This window comes from Rhea pennata, chromosome 7, assembly GCF_028389875.1.
Source record: "Rhea pennata isolate bPtePen1 chromosome 7, bPtePen1.pri, whole genome shotgun sequence".
In the NCBI taxonomy this organism is placed as follows: Eukaryota; Metazoa; Chordata; class Aves; order Rheiformes; family Rheidae; genus Rhea; species Rhea pennata.
Window position 1 is genome coordinate 32,707,746 of NC_084669.1, and position 27,589 is coordinate 32,735,334.

The 27,589-nt window shown below is 38.1% G+C and overlaps 1 protein-coding gene across 1 annotated transcript in view; it reads right to left on the bottom strand.

Moving 5' to 3' along the window:
* The window catches only part of FAM13C (family with sequence similarity 13 member C), a 108,599-nt gene that overhangs the window by 54,606 nt on the left and 26,404 nt on the right, over positions 1 to 27,589 (bottom strand). Inside the window, exon 6 of the mRNA XM_062580464.1 lies at positions 17,685 to 17,731. Within this exon, the coding sequence (XP_062436448.1) occupies positions 17,685 to 17,731 (47 nt within the window). The remainder of the gene's footprint in view (positions 1 to 17,684; positions 17,732 to 27,589) is intronic.

The following is a 27,589-nucleotide window of genomic DNA, read 5'->3' on the forward strand; positions in this document are numbered from 1 at the left end:
TAACTGGTGGTCTTGCCGCCCAGCCCACCTCTGGAAGGGTTCGAACCACACCACCGCCTGCTCTGAAGCTTGGCAAAACTGTCCTTAAGGCAGCATATTCTGTTCCTCCTCTTCCTTCAGCATTTGGGACTAATCAGCTCTCATAAACATCAATGTAAAAACACAACAGAAACAACTCACAACTGACAACATCTGGCAAGCCAGCATGTTCTCAGTAAAAAAGGACCTTTAGACACATGGCAACATTTTTGTATCTAACTGTATTTGATAACATCTGTGAAAACACTGTGCTGCTGATGAGCAGAGATAAAGCATAAAGAGGAAATAACAAGGTCATCTCTATGGTACATCAACATTCACGATGAGTGGCAAAAAAATTCCCAATTTTTCTAAACAATAGAGACACTTACCAAGTGATGGAGTACATCCTGTTGCCACACAGCCCAGATGCTAAGGTTTATGCCAATTTCAACAACAAAGCAAAATTAATATTGGATCTCCCAGCATATCACAGATATCTACACCTACATTCAAAATTACTCAGATGGTTGTCTTTGTTTTCCACATTCTCAAATATTAACACAATCCCTTTCCTTACAAAGGCAATCAAAAACCTTTTAACTGCAGCAGTTGTGCCGTGTCTGGTTTTTCTCTTTCTTTTTTCTATCCTCATTGTTTGAAAAAAGAATAGATTCTGACATTCTGAGACCTTTGCAGCTGCCCTGGAGTTATGAATCCCTCCGGCTGACCCAAGTACAATCAACCTTTACTTTTCAATGACACCGGATGATAGCTTCCTACGATATCCTGATCCAAGAGCATTTCAATAGTCATGTTTGTACCAGAGATCATGAAATGTAACACTAAAACTGTATCACCATTTTCTGTTATTAGAGAAGAAAATTCAGTACTGTATCTAAAATGTGAAAACATTTCAAAAAGCATAAGGTCATTTTCCACCACAGTAATTCTCAAAGAAAGTAAATTTTTCGTTCTTTCAATGGAAGCCAGAATGGTTACAGACTCGCTGAAATTCTATTCCAATGCAAAGCACTAAACACACTTCAGAACAAATTTCTTTCATAAGTAGGCCTAACCATGTTAAACCGCTTGAGAAACTTCTTCTTTGCTGAAGTTTCTGGAAACTGGCATTTCTGAATTTGACATTTACGTTTCATATTCTGGGTCTTAATCCATTTCATTTTTATGTAAACACAGACATGTTGGTGAACATACACAACACATTTAAACTAATTATAGAAGCACTTTTTGGTAAACAGTGTTTGTTTTCTGTGTGTTCTCTATGCAAAAGCACCACCTACAGATATAGTAACTTTCTATAGCAGTTAGCTCCTGCCGTCTCCATGCCTCCCAATTCCATCACTACCGCTCTTTTGATTTTTCCATTAGTTCCCCACAAAAACTGCTGTATTATGTGACAAATACCCCAGCAAGACAACAAAATGTTCAAAAAACAATAGCAAAGGAGCATAAATTGACAAAGAAGACTGTATCCCAAGGCAAATGATGTACTGTTCAGCTCCAGCACTTGCATTTCTCAGTGTCATCCACACCATCTTGAAGTCATTTTGGACTAAATGTTAAACAACTAGAACTCAAGTATTATCTAAGGACAAGTCAGGACAAACATACAGGTGTTTGCTTATTTTGTATTTATTACTTATATACCTTAAAGTCTCCAGATAATTTTTTTCTTAAATCTCAAATATTAAAATCATAAGAAACAACTTTTGATAGCTCATTAATTATGATGCAGTAAACTCATATCTGTCTCAGCCCAAGAAAAAGCGAGATTTACAGTGAAATTAGCATATCAAAAACAAACTCAAGGCAGTACCAAGGAACAGGCTGACAGAAGGAGAACATAAAAAAGGTACATCCTTATTCTGCAATTCTATCTGCCTGTTTTCAGATCGAGAAAATAACCAAAAAGAAGAAACCATCAATAAAATTAATGCACATACACATTATTCTATACCCCAAAGTATCTAGGAAACACTACTTCAAGGAATTTTATCCTGTCTCACTGATTTGCCAAACGCTTTTATCTGAAGTTTTTATGAAAAAGTTGAAGCCGACTGTTCAATATAAAAAATTCTACGCAAAGAGTCTGTCAATAATAATCTGTTGAGCTGCTTCTTAAAAGGCCTTATATACCAGCTGTTTCAAAAGCAAAAGTTTTCTTCAAAAAACTTAAGAAAATTTTGCCATTTCATTTTCTCCTGAAATGAGACTTCTGAGGCAGCAAACATTTCTTACAGCTCTCCCCTCTGCTTTAATTCATTAATCTTAGGATCATTAAGAGCTTTGAGCTGAACAGATAAGTTTCTTCCAACTGTTAAATAATGCTTTTGGAAATTGGGTATATATAGCTCTTTTGTCAAATCTTACTTGCCACTGGAGAACTGCATTTGTTAGTCTATGTTATCCTCCCTCAAACAACAGTCCACAAGTTACTAAAGCATTTAGCATCTTAATACAAGTGCATTAAAGGAACATACTTCCTAACTTCATCCCTTCAACCTTTTTTGTTTTTCCCCTTTTCTTTTCCCTTTTTTTGGGGGGGGGGAGGGGGGGGTGCCTGCTCTTTTAAAGTTACCTTAATGTTTTCCCTCAAACTCTCTTCTCATTATGCAAAACACTCATTGCAGAGAATTTAGTTTTTAGTGACAGGTAGGTTTCTGGGGCAAAATTATTTCGTTCCAGAGGTCCTGCATCAGGGAGGGAGAGGCTGACGGAGGCGCGCTGCCCAGCTAGGTGATGGGGCACCGGCAGCTCTCGCTCACTCAGTGAAGCTGTGATGCCCTGGCACTTCCGAAAAGCAACTGCTAACTGTGGATTTACAGGTCATTTCTTGTAGGCTTGTTCTGCCCTTTACTGGCACTGGCTATCATTTTCCCTGCCTCTCTTGGGAAATTCATAGGCAGAATTAAGATTGTATCTACATCTACCTTCTAAGACAGACAGAAATACGGTAATTCAAGGCAAATACTAAAAATTTCTTGAAATTGCACTGGTAAAAATTTGAAGATGACTATACATGGGGAAACCTTCACCACTCTTCAGCCTGTCTCAGTGAAAGGCAATTATTTTCCGAGTGTATGGTCAGATGCTAAGATGATTCTCATTAATTTAGTGACTTTGGGGAGATATATGGGGCATCTTTTGTATCAAGCTGTGATTTAATGGCCCACAATTGAGAGCAGCATGTCTGGGGAGTTTCATATCAGACATTCTTGCCCAACTGTGATATTATAAATCTATTTTTGCAATGAGAACCTGTTTTATTGCCTTGGTTTTTAAATATCACATTAGAACCTTTCTGCATGTCACAGACTAAAAACTCCTTGGGCTTGGAACATTTCAGGAAGAAAGTCTCCTTGCTGGGGAAGAAACATCTCATGATGAGATCGCTTTTAGTTCTTGATATAACTAGAGAAAATATTGTGTCAGTCTGGACAGGAAGTTGCCTAAAAATAAGCACCTTCAGTAATTTTTTCCTTTTGCCCTTTACATTTCTCATACCAGTAACCATCTCCTAGCAGAAACAGACACAAAATAAAAATTAATCGGAATCACAGGGAGCCAGGAAACCTAACTCCTTAAAGCATTGTCCCTAAAATTTCCATTTCTTGCATTTTCTGAACAGTTCAAAATACAACCAACAGAAGTAGTAATACGTCCCTCCTCCCCTGCCACTATCATGATCTTGCCTGATAGGCAACAGTCAAGCAGAATAAGACATGATTCTGGTAACAAAATACATGCACTGTTTGACCCTATTACCTACTTACGTTGTCCATTAGTATTAATGGCACTTATACATGTGTTTCAACAGGAAAATTACCTACCCAAGAGTTTCTTTCTGCACCATTTTCTGTGCTCTTTGAAGATGAAGGAAAAAGAGGTTGCAGACCTTTTGGTTGTCAAGATCACACTTACAGTGTAAATTGATGCACTGATCTCGAGGGGCTTAAAAAAGTGCCTGAGGCATGAACTTTTAGTTATTCTTAATGGAATCCAAACTTCAGCTAACCACAAAAATGTTAGCACTATTACAGAAGATGGTATAATAAAATATAGCTGGAGCAATTAGAACAAGTATTTAAGGTCTGACTGAAAGTTGAAACATTATTTCCACCTTAACGTACAGAAGAAAAAGCTGGAAATACACTCAAGGTATACATCTGTGTACTGAAAGTTGCCATAGGGAATGACATTAAACAAAGGCCAGAACACATCAACGCTCAGAAATCTCATGTCTCAAATTAGGCAAAAAAGACACTGGAACCACCTCAAGCCTTCATGAAATCAAGGCATCTTCCTTGTCAGCAGCAACATGCAAAAGAACCTTTCTGCCAAAAATCTTTTGTCCTGAATCATAAGACTTAACAACCAAAAGGACAAGCAAAACAAGAAGCTCAAGACAGATAAAAATGGATAAACTCATTCTTATGCCATGATCTGAAATGGAAACATAGCTGAAATCCAAAGCTCTCCCATATTTGCAAAGAAAGCTTTAGCTGAATTTTGTATCATCTAATTACTGAGTAACAAAATAGTCATTTCCTCAGAAGAAATAAAAGTTTACCTATACTCCCTTATTTGAGGCAAAGAGTAAGAAGAGCCGAAAGCAAGAGTCAGCAAATCAGACATACGCATCGACTGCACCAGTAAGCTGGACATGAGGGGTAGTCTAGTAACACTCTAGATGATGGATACCAGTGTGTGTTATCAAACTGGATCTCAAACGTACATCCTAAAATACAGTACTGCAGCAAAATTGGCAGTTTTCTCATAAAATACACTTTTTATAGATGCTGAGATGAAAAAGGTATAGCCAAAGGTATTCACTTTAAGATAAATGGTAGGCAATAAAGGAGTGAGTAGTCATTTTGTTAATTTCAAATTGAACTGCAAGAGATACTTACTAATCAAATAAACCATTTAAAAGTAATTAATTTTGCAAAGAAACTTTGCATCTATCTTAAGTGTTGGCATAGTACCATTTTCAAATTCAGTAATGGCTTTATGAAGAGTAAATTAATTTGTCAGTACATGTTTAGCTTTTTCATAGAATCAGTAAGGTTGGAAGGGACCTCTGGAGATCATCTAGTCCAACCTCCCTGCTCAGCAGGGTCACCTAGAGCATGGTAGACAGGATTGCATCCAGGCGGGCCTTGAAGATCTCCAGAGAAGGAGACTCCACAACCTCTCTGGGCAACCTGTCCCTGTGCTCTGTCACTCTCACGGGAAAGAAATTCCCCCGCACGTTTAGGCAGAACTGCCTGTGCTTCAATTTCTGCCCATTGCCTCTTGTCCTGTCACATGGGACAACTGAAAAGAGTTTGTCCCTGTCCCCTTGACACCCTCCCTTCAGGTACTTATGGACACTGTCTATAGACCCTTGGTCTCCTCTTCCCCAGACTGAAGAGGCCCAGCTCTCGCAGCCATTCCTCATAGGGCAGATGCTCCAGCCCTCTGATCATCTTTGTAGCCCTATGCTGGACTCTCTCCAGTAGCTCCATGTCTCTCTTGTACTGGGGAGCCCAGAACTGGACACAGTACTCGAGACGAGGCCTCTCCAGGGCTGAGTAGAGGGGCAGGATCATCTCCCTCGACCTGCTGGCAACACTCTTCCTAATGCAGCCCAGGAGACCATTGGCTTTCTTAGGCTTTTTATTCCACTGATATGAAAATACCTGTAGTCTGATGCAAAAAGTCAATTTACACAACAAAGTACAAAAACTAAACATGAAGTTTTATCATTTGGTTACATCTAAGTCTTTTCAGCATAACTTGATTCCTCTTTGATAAAAGCACACCTTTCTGGGCACATGCAACCGCATCTACTATGGTCACTGCCGCAACTGTAGTACAAAGCGTAGATACAGCCAAGCTAACTTTAAACAAGTCAGCTCAGGCACAGGCACTTCTTCACTGTAGTGAGCCCTCCAGCATGGGCTAACATTCTCTGTGTTTCTTCAGCTCCTAGTGCGAAGTTCATATCCTCACGAGATTCTACAGCTAATCTGAGTTAGTCAGTCCAAAACTATTCTTTCACCTTCTTTATGCAGCAGTTTCAACTACCACCCTGCAGCAGAGCAGGAGACACACCATTGCTGCAGTTAAACCTCTGAAAACAGCAGAACAGAAATAGCAATGTAAATCGAGCTACTGATGCTTTAAAGGTGTATTTAAAAATTAGGCTTTTTTGGCACCTAACTGAGCAAAAGCCTTCAAAGATGACTGAAATGGACAGAGCAAGTTTATTTCAGAGACAAAGAATGAAGTGGGATGTTGACGCAGCATTTGTCAGACTCTGGTATTTTCCTGGTGCCTACTTCATAACATTTTCAGATGTTTCAGAACGCCACACACCTTTCAGTTCCACAGAACGGACTAACCAAGCCGTCGGCAGCGCGTTAAACTGCAGGACACCTTACAAACTGCTTGCTGCACGCCGACTCAGGCGACCCCACCTCGTCCGCGCCGCGGCCTCGGCAGCAGCGAGGCGCGAAGACCCGCTCCTGGGCGGCCCAGGGCTGCGGCACCGCAGGCCCTTCCCTCTAGGCAGTGTCACGACGCGCGACACTGCTTGCGCCCTTCAGACGGATGTTGTGCAGGAGCCCACCGCGCTGCACCCCACCACCTGCTTCCCCAGCACAGCCATAACGCTTTGTTACAAGTCTCAAACTTTCAGACTCTTCTGTGCTCTTTCTTGGAGCTCAGCTGGGACCAGGCTGTAGGTTTCGAGCAGTCTCAAAAGCCAGCATTCTACAAAATCTTCCAATTTACCAATTGAATTGTATTCAGCTTATTTAAAAACCTGTTACTGTATTTCAGGGCACACCCTGCTCTTCTGACCAAATACGCTTAAAATAAAACAAAAAGGAAAATAAAAACCATGACACACACCATTCCTGCAGGAAACTATGGCCTATACAGGAATGCAATTGTTTGAACAGATGAGGACACAGAAGTACTTTTTAAATACAAAAAAAAACCAAAAAAAAAAAAAACCAAAAAAAAAACTGTTTGGAGAAGAACAACTTTCTGCATCACAGAATTAAGGGAAATTCTTATTATAGAGAATTCAAAATAGAATTGGGGAAGGGAGAGGAAAGGGTTGGGGTTACTCTCCAGAAAGCTTCTCATCAATTTTCTTCTTTTAAAGGCAGACAGTAAAGAAAATATTAATTTGACATTTTGAAGAGGAACATGGAAAAAAATAGAGTGTTTTGGGACATTGAGGAATTTTGATTTCATTAGAAAGACATTTTTCCATTAGAAAACACCTGCAGGATGCAATTTTAATGAGATTCTGCATCTGTGTCAATACATCGTATTTTAACCTGCAATGTTTAACCTACAAACAAAGGATGTAAGTAGGCAATTTTAAGGGCTTAGCTCAACCTTTTTCTTCTTCTTCTTTTTTTTTTTTTTTTTTTTTTTTTTTTTTTTTTTCCTGTAAAGGAAGGATATATATTTTTAAGAGAGGGAAACCAAGCTTGTCTGAATTTTACTCAGGATATTGTCTTTTCTGATGTCAGTTTTGTATAGTCTTACAAAGCAAGCTGGAAATGTAAGCAACAGACTTCTCAGAGTTTTCTCTGAAAGACAGCTAATTTTTTTCCCGATGAACCTAAAACTGAACAAGACTGCATCACGTAAATTGTTTGCTTCCTAGAACTGTCAGAATATCTAAAATATCTACATGATTATTCATTTGAGCTCACATTAAAAGAATAAAAAGATTCAATGGTATCCATCTTCTCACCTAAGTTATAAAAATATTTCTCAAAATTGTCTAACAAGTCAAACAAATTAGAAATCATAATTGATTTAAAAACAACATTTCAGCAATGTGGTTGAAAGCTTCCCTGTTTTAAATGTAATTAATCATCTTTTCCATTTAATATTTGACACGTTCCACCTGCAGACTGTTAGCTTCAGGGCTTTGCAGAGAAAGAGTCAAAAGAACTGATAAATAGAAAATACCAGCCATTTTTGTCAGCCAACAGAAACATTGGAGGTGACATGCAAAGCTAACTAATATGGAGTAGCTCAGCACGAATTTTCCATTAATTCCAGAAAATGCTATTTTTATGGAAAACTACTGTAAGGAAGAAAAATGTTACTGCTGACACATCCATTTCAACATACAATGAAACCAAAACAGAGTTTGCCTTTATGAAGCTTACGGTTTGAAGTGGTAGGAAAATATTGTAAAAAAATGTGTTTTTTTTTTTTTTTTTTTTTTTTTGAAGGACATGGAAGACAATTTGTCACGGCTCTTTAAGTGTAATTTCACTATATCTCCACATTATTTGGAAAAATTTTTATATGTAACATATGTGACATGAAAATGCCAAGGCTTTGAAAAGCCCTGAATAAAAATGAAAAATACTTTGGAAAACTATGTGGTAAAGGAGTGCCAGAATTCCATACAAAAATCATCAATATCGGAGAAAATAACAAACAGCCACTGAAAAAATAACAATCCCATCTGTTAAATTGCAGATTGAATATGACCTATATAATCTACACATCCAAGCACATACTTGGCTGAGCCAGATGTAACAACCAGATCAGTTATTCTGCCTGCTGCCTCAGAAAGCAACAGTAAAACAAGGTTAGTAATCCACTACTGAGTCAGTATATCACCTGGGCTAAAGCATAAAAGCAGCATTCAATACTGAGGTGTCACACACGGTCTACAAAAGAAACGCATCAGTTACCTATAAGCGGATACAAAGAAAATGGCCAACATACACACTGGGGTAAAATCAAAACTCCACATCAGCTCGTAAAGGGGTTTAATCAAACCACTGCTTCAAAACCAGAATCAGGGTTTCCACGCTGCCCTGCCTGTGCAGCAGCACTGCCACGGGCACACGGGCATGCAGGGGCACACACTGGTAGGAAGCTGCTGAGACCTGTCATAGGCCCTAAAACACAGCAAGGGGTTAACTCGTACTTTATTTCCAGTCACGTCCAAATGTTTGGGGAAAGCTCTAATCTGATTCAAAAAGAGAACTAGGGAAAATATATTTTCTTCCCCTTTCACCAACAGAGGAGTTTTCCCTTAAAAGACACAGTACAAGCCAGGGTCAGACCTTCTCTTCTCAATAGCAGCCCGTGGTTTAAGAAATGACCACAGAGTACAAACACCTTAATTCACAACAGGATCCACACAAGGCACAGAACTGCATCTCAAAAACAAAAGCAAATCTTTTTCCCTTTGCCAATAACCTCATACAGGAAAGGCCGTCTAAGACTTAATTTGTAGGTCTATGCTGGTGTAATTTTATATCATAATCAGCTTTAACTGAGTAACACAGGGGAAACTCGGGTGTCAGATGGCATTTAGATATAAAATTACTGATAAATTTATGACATTGGTCATATGTAAGAAAAGACTCACAACCACACTGAGCATTACCGGTCAGCTGTAATACTTGCAAAACACTTTTCCTCTAGTGAAAAGCTGGCTAGAAACTTTTTCATTTTAAACTCAATGAAGTGTCACCAAAACATTTCGTATCATCAGAAAAAGAACACCTTGCAGAGATACGGGTCGCAAGAAGTTTTTATCAAGGAACATTTTTGGATTAAGTACTCACAGCCAAACATGACAAGAGAATGATGCAGCTATTTGAAAATGAAAAATCAGTTGTGAAACGGAGAGTACAAAGCAAATCTAAAAAGTCAAGCTCTTGGAGAACGAAGAATTAACTACAAGACGATTATACTAAATTTCTGTCTTGAGAAGGAATGGTGAGCCCCGACAGAGGAAGGAATAGACTGATATATTTTTAAAATCTATAGCAAAATTGCAGAAGCTGAGCTCAAAGAAGAGAGGGTTGAAGAGGAAGGAGGAAGGGAGGGAGGGCCATTCCCTGAGGAATACTGACTGCCAGAGCTGCTTCTTGTGCTGAAGGAAGCTGACTGCAAAAGTCAGATAGAGGAGTCTCTGGTCTGGATAAGAAGCCTTTTTTGAGGGGAAGAAGAATGAGAGGAATAATCTTAGACTCCTTTGCACATCCTTCTTTGGCAATCAGAGAGAAATGAACAGGAATGTCTTTTCTGGCCATACTCTCTGCAAGTGTTTTGCAGTGTGTTGCAGCAACTATCTAACATGCCTGCCTTCCTGGGCTAAGAGGGGTTTTCAAGTTTTCGTGTCACTACTCTCAATTACTAAATTACTTGTAGTATCAAAAAAAGCATCAAGGAATATCAGGGAAAATCTTTCCCAACCTGCTGAATTTCTCATCTCTATAATAAAGCAAGACTGGATCCAGAGTTACATCATGGAAAATCATGGAAAATAACATTAATACTGTTTTTTATGACCATTCGTATATTTTAATTTTCAAATTCTCTTGACAGTCCTGCTGTGCCACAAAGAGCATTAAAGCCACACTAAAAGAAAACTCAGCTCTTAAGCGCCATTTGCGAGAAAGGATTTCATAAAATTCATAATCTGCTGTTTTTCAGGCTCATCTCTTCTTAAAAATATACCTGCAGGACAGTAATGAAGTCAATGGGCAATACAGCTCTTCACAATTTCTCAAAATAAACTGATCACATAGAGCTGGACCACAAAATTAAAAACAAACCCTAAAATGTTCTGTACTGATAGCACTCATTTTATGAAAAAATCTTTTCATACATCTTTCCAATGAAGTCTGGGTTATGAAAAATACTGAAACTAGGATAGAAAGCAAGGATAAATTCAATTAATTACAGAGTTTGGCTCCTTAACTTTGTTCTAGTAGGAAAGAGAATCAGCTCTGAGATGCTTCCTTCTGCACTCTTCCTGTGTGAAGAGAAATTTACTCATTACTTCCCTCTATGTAGCAGTGGTGGCTGGAGAAGGAGGTTCACTGCATCGCCCTGGTGCCTTCGTACTGCCTGCGGACACCAAAACGTCACTACCACTGAAACCAAGAGTTGGTCTACGGATAGCATGTGCTTAAAAGTACATGCAAATAAGAGTTGGCTATTTATACACTTTGCATATGCTTTAATTACACTATCGCTACAGCACACAACAGCAACATGCTTTAAAGTACTGACAAATTTTACAGTAATTAGAAAGCCCAATTAGCTGAGAATTCTCACACCACAGGCAGATTTTGTTTGATGCAGCAACAGCAGAAGAGAGAAAAACTTAGAAGAAATGAAGTCTTAAATGTATCTGAAATTACAGACATAGGAATCTAAGTCTGTAATTTAAAGTATATTTAACATATGTTTGAAATTCGCTCTTTTCAACAAGGGCTCTGATCTGGAAACATGCTTCTTGACTCAGGTCTCCAGTATTTTTCCTCTCGTTGCCATAACTGGCTTACGGTCTCTCTGGAAAAGAATTTTATTTTGTTACAGACCCACATGCAGAATTTTCAAGTGCAGCAAAACAAGACCAAATGCAGCTTTGGCTTAGCAAGTTACATGCCATCATAAAACTTTTCTGAATAGAAATACAATCAGTTACAGTAGACTTAAATGAGACAGTCACTAACAATCTCAAATTAGGAAAAAATATCTTATTGTTCCAGTACCACAAAATGGTTCCCTGCAATGCTTCACACAGCTTGTACTATTAAAGCCTCTACCGTCCAAGGTGATCAAACTCAGTTCCCAGCCCAGATACACCACCAGCTGGATCCAGAAACGCAGCCCACTACAGGAAGGAAAGGTGCCCGTGTACATCAGCTTTGAAACGGGACTCATTAAGATGAGAGACAGACTGTGCAAGTTAGAAGTAAAGGAAGTCTAACCTCACACTTGGGAGGAATTCCCAGTCTTGCTAGCTCAGTACAATCTCTAGTGTAAATTGGACTGACTTCTCTTTTTACACTCACTACCCAAAGCTCTTAATTTAAATAAACTGTATTTTCCTAAGAAATCAATGGGGAAATAGTTTATGTGATTCTGTTTCTTCAGCTCCACCCACACAGCTGATATGACTCACGATCCTCAAAGTTGTTTCAGCTTTCAGGGATATTAGTACTCTCTCATTGAATTTACTGTAGCACTAGTTATACTGAGAAACAGACACCTGCTTTACAGCTGTGAAAATAAGCTACTTGACAGCAATTAGAGTAAAACTTTGCATTGACATAAATTCTGTAAAACTGCTATTTCCTTGGGCTGCCATGCTCTCTGAAGAAAGAGTGAAATGTCAGCAAATTTTGATGACTTCTCTTTAAGAGAAATGAGGGAAATTTGGAGAATTATATTTGCACATTAAAATGTGGTAATCTAAAACTTCTGCAGAGTTCTACTGTCAAACCCCCAAAGCTGAAAATGAACCCACTGAACTGCATTTTATAATGACTGCCAGTAAAACTTCCCAAAGATTTTGCACATATGCCAGTTGTTTCTGGATAATTTTACTAGAAACTAGATGAAAACTATTCATTTCCATTTGGAAAATACTCAAAAATTCCTTCCTTTTTTTCTTCCAACAGTGAAAGTTGAAAATAAGCGCATTTGGCACAAATACTCACAAAGCATTTCAGTTACATAATTTATGACTGCATCCTCATCAAAACCACTTGAAATCTTCACTGCTGCATACCCCAGATCAGTACATAGGACTCAAAAGTGGATATACACATGCAGAAGTAGGGCAGAGCTGAGCTGATTCTGGCCAGCCAGCTCTGGAAAGCAGGTCATAATTGGTTATAATCATTCACAGTGAGTTATCAGAGATGATGCACATGCAACCAGTTAGTCTGGATCTGCCCCTGCGTGCCCATAGACAAGGCCCAAAACAGCCAGAATTGCCTCTCCTGCATTAGCACGACTATTGTAACGGAAGGGGTACATACAGCGTACAGCCCTACCAGCAACTGAAACAGGTCTTTCTGAACAGGTGCGAGGGAGCTGAATTCAGGGGGAGCAGATCACGTTACACAGTGACATCCAATAAGTGTGCACCTACACATGACAGCAGAGTGATTTTAAGCTGATTTAGTTAACTACTAGCACAAAAGGCTATGTGGATGAATTTTAATTTAACTAGGTGTTTTTTTGGTTTCATTCATATCAAGCAGAATAAAATCTAAAAACAAACTACAGGTATTCTCAAAACAAAAGGAAAAAAGCACCATGGAGAATTTTGCATTACTTCAGCTAATACTGAAGTAAGCATGTATGGTGTGTATACATATGGGCAGACAAACAAAACTGGATTCTTTTCAAGATGCTCAACCAGAGGATGTAAAAAGGGTATTTGGGAGAAGAAGGCCAAGTCAACAGCACTTGTTGATTATCTTCTTTATCATTTACTTCTCTGTCAAGAAAGAATCAATACCAACTTTTCCATTTTCTGTATTTCATGCACAAGGAAAACACCCAAAAAATAATTGCAGTGTATTGCAAAAGACATTGGTACCTAAGGCCTACTGTATAGCCACAGATTTCTAAATTCTCATCAACTTTTCTGACCCAAAGACAACAACAACAACAACAACAACAAATCACAGGTTAAAATACAAACTGTGACCAGAAAAATAAATTTAAGATCAGATCAGAAAAAATTACTCTAGAACGTATTACTACACATTTGCCTTTTCCTACCAATTTTGCTACTTCATTTGCATATTTTATGAAGATCACATTTGGAGGGAGACAGAAGGAAATTAAACATCAACCTTGTGATCCCTTCCTTCAAGACACATTTCATTGATTTCAAACTTTTCACTATCGACTTGCTAGTTTTATAATTTCTAGACAACGTCTGACAAAACTTAATCTTGATAGGTAAGGCAAGGTAATCATGTACAACTGTAACTGAGCATTTCTGTTTATCAGTTGTATACTGCTAGTATTTTATACTCTAAACTTTTTGGCTCTTTTCTCCACGCATCTTTGTCAAAGAAGACTGGAGGGTTATACTGGCATGGAAATGTATAATGGAGTTAGGCAGGATGAAAATCTTCCATAAATATCATTAGGCCATTATAATATTTATGCCTACTATGTTTGGCTATATTTGGCATCATGTACATTCAGACTAGTGATACTACCCTGGTTATAGTGCAGAGCTCACTGCCACTGGGTATTCCTTTAGCTGTCCTTATACTTAGGCAACAGAGCTGCTAAATCTAATTAGATACAACAATTAGCTCTTACATGAAAAGTAGTAGCAACACACAAAGTTTAGCAAGATGAATCTGCCATACTTAATTATTCCTAAATGATAAATACCAAGCAACATTTCTAGAATCCCATAAATGCTAGTAGTCTGATCCAGAGAAAGACAGTTTTATTTGCCCTTAATACCAAACTTAAAGAGGTTGGTATTGCCTTGCTAAGCATACTGATAGACATCCGTCAAACACACTTTTGTAAATCACATCTCCTAGCTGACAGATTTGCACATGCAATCATGTTAAGCCACTCTGAAACAAAACAGAAAATCAGTTAATAGTATCTTATGGAAGCACACTGCTTTACTTTGAAAGGGTACAACATTAAACCACATAAATGAAAGAAAGCTCCTTCTACACAAAATTAGAGTAACAGAAATTAGTAGTGCGTTAATCAAAAGTGTGAATCATCTTTGCTTTCCCATGATAAAAGGGATTTGATAAAAGTGAAGTTATCAAGTTCATACAGAACAAGACAGTATAGCCCAAATCCTGAAAAAGGGAAACACCATCCAGTTTTATCTGAGAATGTTTATATCATAAAAGAAACTAGCAACAGCACATAAGCACACTAATCAACAAATCCCATATTTAATGCCAATGATATGAAGGCAGGTGCATGATAATTAACCCTGTTCTCAGTTCAGAGCTATCCATGAATTTAGGAAAGCTGAAATAGATTTACTGCCCTTTCACAGTTATGTATCCTTGGATAATGTCCTTCTTTACTGATGTATTTACTGAGAAATTGGACACTGAACTAAATCAACTTTTTAGTAGCACTTAACTGTGTGTTCATGGTATGTTTGATTACTTTAATTAGCCTTAACAGAAAGCTTATTTTATGCTAACTAAATACCAGCACTTCAGCTCTGATGCAATAAGCTTCACAGTATCCAGAGCAGGTTTCATAATCAGAATATCTATTCCCACCACAGGAAATTAATGCTACAGTTATCTCTTCTATATATTTATTTCATGAGTATTTGTCTTTGTACAGTATACACCTTTTTAGGCGACAGACTGTCAGATTTTCACGTCTGACAGGTGGATTCAGAAGTGACCATTTTGCAACGCAAGGTAATTTTTTAAAACCAGAAATGCCGTTCAATGTAGGTAGTGCCCCTGCTGGCTGGAGATCACATCACTTCATTTGGGTGCTCCACATTCTGCTTAGACAAGAATCAGCCACGCTATCTCAAACCACTGATTACAGTTAGTCCATCTTATTTTGCCAGAAGCAAATTGCTATGTGTTTTCTGTCCAATGGAGTGGCAGTAACAAACAGCTGGGACAAGAGTCTGCAAAGTGAACATTTACCTATAGCATTTGCTTAATTTTGTTTGAATAGAAACAAACAATTGAGGAAGTTTGTATCAGCAATTGGGCCACTGGTTGATACCTAATAAGCAAATAAGAAAGCACTGCTTCTAAGACAGGCATATTTAAAGCTTTTTTTTTTTTCCTGAAAAATTGCCTTTTGCTGATCTTCACCACATCTTGGTTATAAAAGAATGCCAGATTCACACTAGATTCTCTAAGATAAGTGGATCTAGCTGTCCACAAGCACACATAAATTAGGTTTGAACTTGCTGCACAAATTTCATTTAGCAAGAGCAAAAATCATGGCAGAGAGAGTAAAAAAAATACTTGAGGATGAGAACATTTTTTAAAAAACCCAAATTTTTGGCAAAACGTTAAGGTAGGAAACTTGGCTTTAACTTCCCCCTGTGTTTGAATGAATTTGATCTCAAATCTCTGAGAAGAATACTCTAACTCCAGTAGGTTTGAAACTGCACGTTTCCTATCTCCTTATTGATACGTTCCACTATTTATAAAAACATTCATTGCAGATACTGAAACCTGCCTGCTCCATAACCTGAATGGGAATGTTTTAAATTCAATATGATCAGGAAAAAAAAAAATCCCAGTTGTTCCATTAGGAACAAAATTGGAGGAAAAAAATGTCCAGAAATCCTATTATTTGCTGAACTCTATATTATATCTCAGATCCAGAAATGAATTAGGACTACATATGAGTCCTCCACCAAATGTGAACAGTCAGTATGGTTCTGGAAGACACCGTTTCACAAAGAGATGATTATTTCAATAGTGCTTGGTAATTTCTGTGGTGATAAAGGCTCACCACAAGGAGGTATTATCTGCAAGCAAATAGAGGTAGTATCTTTTCAACTCTTTCCCCTTGACTTTTGTTTCCCAAATATGTATTATACTTTCTTATTGCTCCACTAGTATTTGATTAGCTTTTGGGAGATGCCAGCTTGTCTCTGCTTCAACAGTTTTGCCTAAAACTTCCAATTATCTCTCCCGGTTCACTCAGAAAGCTATTTCCTAACTAATGGGGTTTATTAATGTGCTGCATTTCTGGCAAAGCAAGCAGAATATTAAGTGGGATACTTTAGCAGTGTATGGTATTCCAAAGTATCTGGGAAATTCTTAACATTCCTCTGAACCATAAGATCTTTTCTTCTGCTTTTCCACTGTAGAGCATAATAAACTTGGCCTCCACTAAGATGCTTTAGTGGAATCTCAAAACAGCCCCCCACCTTCACTTCTCCCCCACAAAAAATAAGACCGAAACACGTACCATGATTTTCCAGTGACTACTAGGTTAGTCCAAGGATCTATGCTCCAAAATTCAAACGGAGTAAGACACTACTGTATTTTTAAGCCTTAGAGGCAAAAATATTCCCTTAAGAGATTTTTTTTGGCTAAGCTATGGTCAGTGGTCAGACAGTCCCCAAGCCAAATACCAGAGAAATGATGCAAGGAAATCTGGATCTTGGGACATAACATAATGCTTGTTGCTTACATAAACACAAGTCTTGTAACAGCCAAACCTGTCTGATAGAACGACAGCAAGGAATTTCAGCTTTGTGTGCACTTCAATTTTTCTCTCTTCACTAAATTTAACCACCTGCATAAAGCACAGTCATCGGTCACCCTAGCCCTCTTTGACAGGAAGCTTTCAAGGTGATGACTTGACAGCTACCTTTCTCACCCTCTCTAGAGGGAGCATACACAATAATTTACAGTACATTTACTCTGACTGTAACCTAGCCTGTTGATGTGATGCTGCAGTGCCAGCCAGCACTAAGAATTTACAGGTGCAAACCCAAGAAACACTACCTGAAACAAGACATTTCATCCTTGCAGTTTACGAAACACCAACGGGTGACCCATGACATAGATATCTATAAACAGAGTGAAAAAAACAGATGAATATATCTACATATAGAATAAATAGTATCAGGAATAAAACATCTGTTTGAGGTCAGCATGAGACATTAGTCTGTTGGGTCTCTATTTATCTGTCTGGAACTGATACACATTAGCAGTAAGACTCTTCTAAGTTTCGCTTTTTAGGCTATTCCCCCAACAAACTAACAATCATTACATTGTAGTACATTATACATATTGCTATGTGACAATGAAAGTTTCCAAGCAATACTTAAATATCAGGTGCTTTCATCCTACCTTAATAACATGTGTCTGTTTCTTTTATCATCTTCTGTGTTATCTTTCTGTACAGAGAAAAGAAAGAAAATATAGAAGATTGGGTTGCAATTCAAGACCAGTTTGGTCCAATGTTCAGTTATGCTGTTCTTGTCTATTCTCAGGAGGATAAATTATTTCATAAATACTTGTTCATTTAAATGTTTCTAATTTTCTTGTCATGCTTGAGACTGCATCCTATCATTTGCTTAGCTCACAGCCCATCTGAGGGAACAGAAAATTAATTAACACACTTCTAACAGAAATAGCTGAAAAAGCTGTCACACTTAAAATGCTGAAATGATATGTTTTAAAGACTACTAAATTAATGGCCTCTTTCTACATATGAGAAAGGAGTACATTAACTCAGTAGGAACAGAAATAAAGGAAAAGTATACTAAACAAAACTCTATAGACCAGAAAGGGTAAATGTATATAGCATCTTATTTGAAAAATACAATAGAAAAAGTAATCCTGCTTGAACGGGTGGTAAAAGGTTTTGGTCTTTCTTGTTTTTAACTTTTTGGTATTACACAACGGTAATAAATCCAAATCAATAGGGCGACCTCAACTTGGATACAGAAGAATATTTTGCCCAAGCCCAAACTTTCTGATGCTGCTGAAGCCTGTGTCCAATTACCTCCACTCTCTGGGAGAGGTTGAATCTGCATCTTTTCACATCAATCTACAACACACATTAAATCTCTCCTGTTCAAAGTTCCCTGGAATTTTTAACAATTTAAAAGCTATGATGATTAGTAACCCTTGGGGCAAACAGAAGATATAAATTCAAAATAGTAAGAGCTCCTAGTTGAATATGGGAAGCATCTGTAAGAAATAGTAGCCAAGTAGGAGGGATTTTAAGAATGCTTAAATGGCACTTCTGCTATTTAAGACAGAACTGCGATTCAGTTTTGAACGACTTCAGCTTTACTACTTTTATTTATTTTATGAGAAGATACAGTTCTGATTAGATTTCGTGTTATCTGGACCCCATACAGTTAAAGGTGTAATTAGAAACCGGGAAACTGTCTTGCTTTGCAAACTTTTTCACTTTGTATCCTTTCATCCCCTGTGATTTTTCCTGCCTGATTGTCATAACCTAATCTGGAAAATGAGGACATCACAAACATTCATCATTTTGCAGTACAGACATAAAAGTGCTGCTGTAATTACATCTGTCATGTAGTTATCTCATAGTAGTGAAACAGGCACTATACAGCTAATCAGAGCTACCCAGGAAGAACTTGCCAGGCACAAAAAGAGATCAAGTAACTTTTTATTAACCCAGACCTTAAGCAACCTCAAATTAATTATCATAAAAATGGAAAACCTCTGATTTAGGCATCAAGTCAGTAAAACACTTAAGCATGTGCTTAACTTTAAGAACTTAAATATGCTAAATGCTTGCTAAGTAGGTTGCCTTGCTAAATAAAGCAAGGCCCAAGTCTTTCACATACCACCCAACCACTGGAGCATGCAGTGCCTGCCAAGAGAAATTTGATGCACAGCACTGCACTACACAATTTCCATTCATTTACATAACTAATACTAATAATGCTCAGGTGAAAAGGAAGATGAGGAGCCTAACAGTTTGAATCAATGGTTTACTTTGTGAGAAAGCCAGCTGGGAACCCCAGGCTTAGCTTTGGGCTGAAAGGAAAGCCTACCACAGCATGCACTTTCTGCCTTTGCTCTTCATCCCTAACACATGCATCTAAGTCTTAAAACTACGACTCCTTATTTACAGCTAAGGGAATTTATAGTTAAACTGAAAATTCTGATCCCCAACGTACTAATTCTCATTTTTCAGCACCACAGCGTGCTAGATTTACCAGCCAGTATACCTTTTTGCACGCTGCAGACATGCTAGGGCACCGAGGGGAAGTGCTGGGGGCAGGAGGCTGGACTAGAGGCCTCCTGAGGACCCTTCCAACCTGAACTATTTGCTGGTCTTGAAACGCTCAGTTGCTCCAGCTCCGTGGCCGCAGCACTCACCCAGAAAGGGAAGGCTGGGTCCAAGTCTTTTTTTGTTTCGCCCAAGAGCACACTTTAACCATCTGCTCATACTCCAGTGGGGGGTGGTTTTCATTCCTTCTAATGAAGCTCTCGTATTTTACTCTGACCTTGATCCAATATTTTGTCAATCGCTTGGGGATCACATCCATGCCTTTCTCTGTGTTGACTACAGTTCCTGTAGGTCAAAGTCTGCATAATTCTTGTCCAAACTCTCTCTATAACAACCAGCTTTTAATTATTCCATGCTCTTCTCTGGACCTTTTTCAATAAAGGGTCACTAAGCATTTTCTGCCTGAACTAGACACTACCTGCAGAGAAAATAAACTCTCCATAGGAACGGAACAGACTATAAACAAGTTGAGCTAGCACACACAACTTCATTGTTTGTATCACAACACCTTTAGCATGCCTAATTATTTCTTATCTGCACATGAGTTTCTGAATAAGAGCAAGGATTTCTCTAGGGATCTCTGCAGTTAGCAGTTAGCATAAGAAATTGTGCTAATTAACAATTCTTTCAACAAATTTAAAATGTATCACTTGAAACCAAGGGAGACTGAAGCCAACAAAAATGGAGAACAGGTCTGAAAAATAAAATATTCTGCATCACAAAGACACACAAAGATTCTGATTTTTTTTTTTCATTTCCACTGCAAAATTAGACTTTGGCTCTGGATTTTTGGACCTCTTCCACAAACAGCTAAACCACTGGGGGATGGTTCACAAAGCTGTTGCACTCGATCAAGTTGTTATTTGAATTGAGTGTAAAAAAAGCCTAAGAGAATCCACTTGTTAAACAATACAGTAGCCTATTTTATGTAAGAGACTGCAATGCAAAAGGTTAATTTCAATCAGTACACTGAGGCAATATATAATAAACCTTCTACTCTTTCTATAACCTCCAGATCTTAAAAACAAGTGAAGTTTCCAAACTGTCTTGAAAATGCCAGTTAGAAACTAAGTACTAAAGGGAATATTTTCACCTGAAGCTTTTTTATATATACATATATATATATACTGATGACTCCACCAGGCTCTGTCCCGTCACGAACAAAGAATATTGAAAGGCGTCAGAGCTTTATTTTTGCAGAGGGTGAGGGGAGTCTGCTCTCTCTCCTGCAGTCCCGCACATCTCCCACCACTGGTCCCACGTGAAAGCTTGCATTATGCTTGCCTGAAGAATTCTCTCTCCCTCTTCTGATGGCGCTGTACAAAGCCAGCACAGAATACACTACTCTTTTGAACAGTGCCATTGAGGAAATATTTCTTCAGAATCTAAAAATGCAAGAAGTCTAGTGGATAGCCTCAAACTCACCTAACCCAGGGAAAGGAGTATTTAAGGTTAAGGTAGAACTTTCCAAAGACGCATGTGTTTATAACCCATTGCCTTACCCACTGTGTTTTGAATACACCTCCTCGATTTGTTCCATTAAACTTTGTTACGAAAATAGTCCTTTTTGGCTTCCTATGAAAGACAGCAACCATAAGAGCACAGCTGCAGGAGAAGATATTACTCAAAGACTCAAAAAAGGGTTGTGTGTACTGACGACTTCAGCATCTTAGAATAGTGGAATAAGCTGCTGTGGGCGAATACATGTGATAATCTATTAAAACATACATTTTTTAGAGAAGACCTGTTACAAGGAAAAAACCTAATGGACATCCTATAGGTACTGTAAGCCCTGAGTTAATGCCTGGCATTGCTTGGTTCAGCTACTCTCCAGCTACCTTGATACCTCCAGGCACAAGGAGCTGGAATTTATGTTCAAAATCAAAACAAACCTCAACTATGTATATATTTGTATACATTTTATATGCATCTTCTCTGTACATATAATTGACAATAATCACTACAAACTTCAGGTTCTTCTCCTTTTATTGCAATTATACTGTAATGCCTAGTAACGTTGCAGTGTTCAGTACTCTATTTCAAAACTATTTCATTATTATGTTTATTAGTCATTTAACAGTCTGAGTTTATATAGCCTCAAGAATGCCCTAAGTAAATCAGCATGGTAATGATCCCTGCTTCACCATCAAGTTTTTTTGCATCAAATTATTTTTGTATTTAAAAAAAAAGAGGTGTATCTTACAGTTGTAATTACCTATTTTACTCAATTGCAGTGTTCTGTCTATATTTTGAACAGCAACATTAGAGTGCTGTTTGCTACAGAGATTTCATATTTTTAACAGAATAGACATTTTAACAGACATTTTGACCTGACATGTCAATGATTTTACCTTGAAGTATATAATTAACTTTGAAAATTAGAATTTTACAAAAATAAAACTTGAAACACATTAGTACAAATATCTCTTGATATGGAAGATGTTTAGCATTCAGTGCCACAATTGGTTAAGTCTCTAGATCTAATCTCAATTTATCAATGGATCTTACATGCTGAATAATAGAAATCAGTAGTGGCAGAGATTTTAGTTTCCTGCATTTTTTTCTCTTATTCTGAGGTTAGAACAGATAAAGTTTTTCTGGTATTATAACATTATGTCAATTTGCTATTGCCTGAGTTTAACTCAGATTTTTGAGTCAATTTAATGACATGTTATTTTTAAGTAGGTAAAAGGTTTGTGGAAAAAACCCATACACCCCGAAGTTTTAAAAACGTCATTCATTTAACAGTAAGAGTTGTTTTTAACTTGAAGAACTCCACTCAGTCGGTTAAAGAAAAAAAAAAAGGCATTGCTCATTTTGTTATCCAGTAAAACTTGAAAATAATGCAACTGTGAATTCAGCATCTCTTCACTGCTGTGTGTGAACACAATGATTACGCACTAGACTCCTAAACAGGTTTTATAATCAGTCCGATTAAATGTGGATATAGTAAAGTTTCCAAGTTGTTCTTGCTCTGTTCAATATATACCAAAACCTCAGTTTAGTTATATGTTACATTCCTATTTGGTCCTGCTCTCCTTCCCCCTGCACACGCTTTCAGATCTGCAATATGATATACTACAATGTCACTTCATTGTAGTGCTCAAAAAGCATTTTTGAGGAGATTTTTCCCCCAGTAGGATTCATAGATTGTATAATCATAGCACCTCTAGCTCGTCATAGTCTTCTGATGAGAAGCTTCCAAATGCCTGCTGCACAACAGCTTAAAAACGAATTTCAAACAACTCAAGAAGTGTTTGTCCTCTTCAGTTATTGTTCAAGCTGGCCTGGAAGTCAGCTTACTACCTACCTCAAATTTCAAGTGACACATCTCCTCACAGGGCACAATTATTTTGGCACACTGCAAGCAAGCCAGACAAATACACTGAAGACACAGGAGTTCAAACACTTCCCTTTTAGTCTCTTTTCAGAAGTTCTTTGTAATAGCTCACCTATAAACTTCAGAATTGATTTGTCTTATTGTGCCTGTAGCAGAACATAACTGACTTTTTGGGGGCAAGGAAGAGAGAGAGAGGACACACTTCATGGTCAGTCTGGTTTTGTGTACCAGAAATATGTGTAACTGTAGTAGTGTGGGGGTTGGCTTGCTTTTAACACCATATCCCCAACTTTGATTTGGGAAGCTTGCTGCTACATGAAACATACTGTCTGTTAGCAGAGTCTGTGAGCAATAACCTAGCATGTTCTGGTTTAGGAATGACAGAAATGCTTTGGAAACAAATGTCTTGCCTTTAAAAATCATGCAGTATTTGGAAGTCAATGTCACATGCAGAAAAGCAATCTGGGATGAGAGCATGCTCCAACCCTGTAAATTTTGCAAGATCTATGAGAGGGCCTCTGTGGCTTGCAAAATCTGCCAACTTTTCTGCCTTCAAGAAATCCTTAAGCTACTTCTAGAAAAAAGAAATCCAAGAAAATTACTCTTTCCTCTCCTTCATATGCCATACTTAATTACCAAAAAGGCATAGGAGCCTGTCAGCACCTTCTTCCCAGGTAGGCAATGCTAGAAAAGTTACTTCTTTAAAGAGAAGCTGTTTTAACCCACTGGCCATTTTGAATGCCACCTTCCATCACTAGATGTCAGCTGCAGAGTTGCATTTACATTTCCCTCCCTACCTCCTATTTCCTCACATTATGCCCACTGTCAAGCATCACACCCCGCAGAGCCTGGGCAATCTGGTAGCTGTTCTCAGCACAGTGCTAGACCAGAAGGTCTTACAGAGTAAGTCATCTCGCCATATCAACCATCAATGGGGATACTAATACTCCCCAGTACACTTGAGTTACTTGGCGGAGGAAAATGGAAGCAAAAATGGTGCATGGCCAAACTCAGTTTCCAATAGACATATAAAATTCAAATCTTTCAGTTACTTTTGCAACTTGTTTCAATAGCATTGAAGAATGAGACTCATTCTTTTGCTCTAACAAGGGCAGACTACCTCCTTCTGAATACCTTCCTTTTGGAACTCATATGCTTGTAAGGCAGATAAGAGAAAACTAGAACTACATTCTTAGCTATTTGTTGCTATTTAATTTAAACAACAGAGAGGGCAGAAGACAGTCAGTCCCACATGGCAGCACGTAGGGAAAACCATACTGCTGCATTAAAGATGTGCTTTTAATTAAGTTTTATATGAATGATCATAATTAATGATTTTACCACAGGTGTTCTTAGAATAATTACCTTCTATTTCCTTACATAGTATACATTCCTTGGAAACAGAATCAAAACTGTTTCTTCATTTAACTATTTTCTTAATTAAAGATTATTGCTTTTGAGTTGTTTTATTATTTATACTTTTTCTTCTTTTTTGTCTCCTTTCAAAATTCTATACTCTTTTCAACCACCACAGAAATGTTTTTTAGGTGGCCAGATACAATTCTGAGCAGCTAACAAAATACGGTATGTATTTCATTATGTTTGGATCTAGGAAAACCTCTTCATATGTAGAGTTATAGCTTTATTTCTGGACTTAGGAATGGCTCATTTTTGTCACTAATGCTGCACATATGGTACAGATTTCCCTTAGTTTTGCACTGCATTTATGAAGATTGATATCTCTTTCATTGTTGCACTTGTATATAGGTCTTAACAGATCACCTTGTTACACATCCATTGTTGCAATGTGTACTCAATATAAAGGCTCTAGTAGCTATCCAGATTTATTTGAAAACTAATTGTGCAGGTCAGTGCATTAACTAGTGATGACTTGGTTTCCTATTAGTATTTCTGCTTATAACAACAATATATTGGCAATTAAAAAGCACAAGCCAAGAGAAACAGGCTCCTGCTTCATGCAGACTGCAAAGATACATTGGTCACATTTTTCCCTTGAGTTTGAAACACAGTTCAGCTTTTTATTAAAATCCAAAAGCAGAGTAGGGCGAAGATAGGATTTCATGAAGGGAGGAGAAGAATAATACACACAGGAGAAACAGATCCCTACCTTCTTGCACATTAATTCCTGTCAGATCTGCAGCAGCTTTTTAGTATGTGAGATTACATTCTGAAGTCATTCTTAACTAGATTGTACTGTCTAGCAAAAAAACCCCAACAACAACCCAAGAATAAACATGACCATTCATCTTCTCCCTATATTTATCTCTAATTACGTTATCTTTATACTGAAATAATATTCAGCCTGAGGCAGTCCTAAGAAACTGCAGAGGTCTTTGTAAGTAGCATGTCCTGAGTCAAAGCAACAGCACCAAGCAGCATCTATATTGGTTTTATTTTGACAGTCAGGAACACCAAGGTACCAGTATCACATTCACCGAGCTATCAGTGTTCAGCCCAGCTAAGCAGCCACTAGGGAAGAGAGTTCCCCACTTTCCTTCAGCAATGCACATCAGGGCACAGAATACTGCCACATACTTCTATAGATGCTGGTAATGAAGTCTGAAAATGCACATTATTGATGTAAAAGAAAAATAATAATAATAAAAAAAGATCTTGCATACTGAAGCCAGACAACAAACACTAAAGTGTTTCTTTCTAACAGGAAATCACACATACACTTTTTAATGTACTGAACAAGTTCACCATCCTCTGCTTTCTTTGCCTTGAAGTACTGTATAGATGGATGTATGAGGGTGAGGCCTCACATACACATTATACAATACTGGAGCAATACTGGAGATATCCAAGTTCTCATCTAATATGCATACTCAATACAAGCATATAAAAAAATTTTTAAAGGACACCATAGAAGTTGCGATAATAGTAAATCTAATGCCACTTAATGAATCCATTGCAGTCTTCAACAACCCAAGAAACATTGTGTATATGATATCTGACTTGTAGCACTATTTATGACACAACTCAGCTGCTCCTACAGCAGCTTTAATAAAAATTTAATAGCAACAGATGACAGAAATCCAATTATTGCAGAGTAAGTCACCTCAGTCACCTTCTGCCTTTTGGTTTTGCCTTTTTATGTTAAGCAAATTGGCAGCACAGAATTCAGAATATATTTCCATTCTTGGAAGAAAATAAAGAAATGAGAGATTTTTCATTTGGGACTCCAACTCCTCTTTTCTTTCATTAGACCCCCCACAATTGAGTATCTGGCTCTAATAAGACAAAATTAAGCCTTCTTTGAAATAATCTTTGGGATTTGTGTGTGCAAAGTTCAAAGACAGGCAGAAACATTCAGTGTCTATTTATTTGAACTCCTGTCCAGAATAAAACCTTGTTACTGTTGGCTCTTACCAAGTAAGCCTAGTGTATAAAGCAGCTTTTGCCAAGAAACACTGAGAGTCTTCCTTGTAGAGTAATTCCCAAGCTTTGGACTCCGTTGTTCCCACAGTGTTTCGTTAGCTGAAGAATTAAAGAAAATGGATTCTGTTTACGTAAGAATGGATATTAATAGAGTCCGTGCTCATTTCCATTGCATCCCATGCAAGGATATTCAAAATCGACTCCTGTAGTTAATACATAGGTGAAACTCCTCCGCTAAGTGGCAACTGCAGTGAGCAGGCTTAAGATCAGAAAGTAGAAATTACACCGAGGATGGATTTTGAGTGTACAAGGAGGAGGAGATAGAAATCACATTAAAAGTAATAACTAGGCCCCTATTTCACAAAATTTTTGAAAATTTTGCCTAGTAGTGCCTACATTCCACCTACATTTTCATAGTGCTCTCTTTCACCTTGTTCAGTGTGCGCTGGAGAACCAAAACAGCAAGACCGAATTCAAGATCAATCTGCTGAATGGTCCATCCCTACCTGTCCACTACACTGTGTGCTTCCTTATTTCTGTGAGGTTATTTCTCTGAGATCTGTATGAACCATCTCACAGTTCCCCTGCTCATCCAGAATCCTCTTTGTGGGCAAGTTTCCCTCCTCCCTTTCTTTGATTATGTTGAGAAACAAGGGAAGAAGAAGAAATCAAAGCTTAAAGTCTATTGCAAAGTTTAATCTTTCCACTGTCCATTAAAGCAATTTGGCTCAAATCCCTCTCCCTGATGTCTGCCAGCAGCTTGTATGGTTTATCTTCCCTGCTCCCAGAAACAGCAGGGCTTCCAACACAAACATCTCCCAAGTAGCAGTACAGCTGGTCTGACAAATAAAAGGGACTAGTACAAGAGCTGTAAAAGGAGAAACATCTCTGTTTTTTCACCCGCCTCCGGGTACTGTACAAGAGCCGGTTGTGAGTCAGTTTTCTCAGACAGGAGGGGCAGGGGAAGAAGGATAAACAGAAGGTACCTGAGGACAGGTTTTGGCAAGGCAGGAGATGCAAAGGACCATGATAAGTCCATCATGGAGACAAAGGGCTGCATTCCCAGCCATCACTGCATGAATTCCTGTGGCCCCAGAGATGCCATTAACACCTAGCTACCTACAAGGTGTCATTTGTCTGCAGGAACAGCCTAAAAATGCAGTGAACTGGAGAAGTAACAAAAAATTATGACTTATGACAAAAACCATTGCAATACAGTCTACAGCTGAGTAGAAC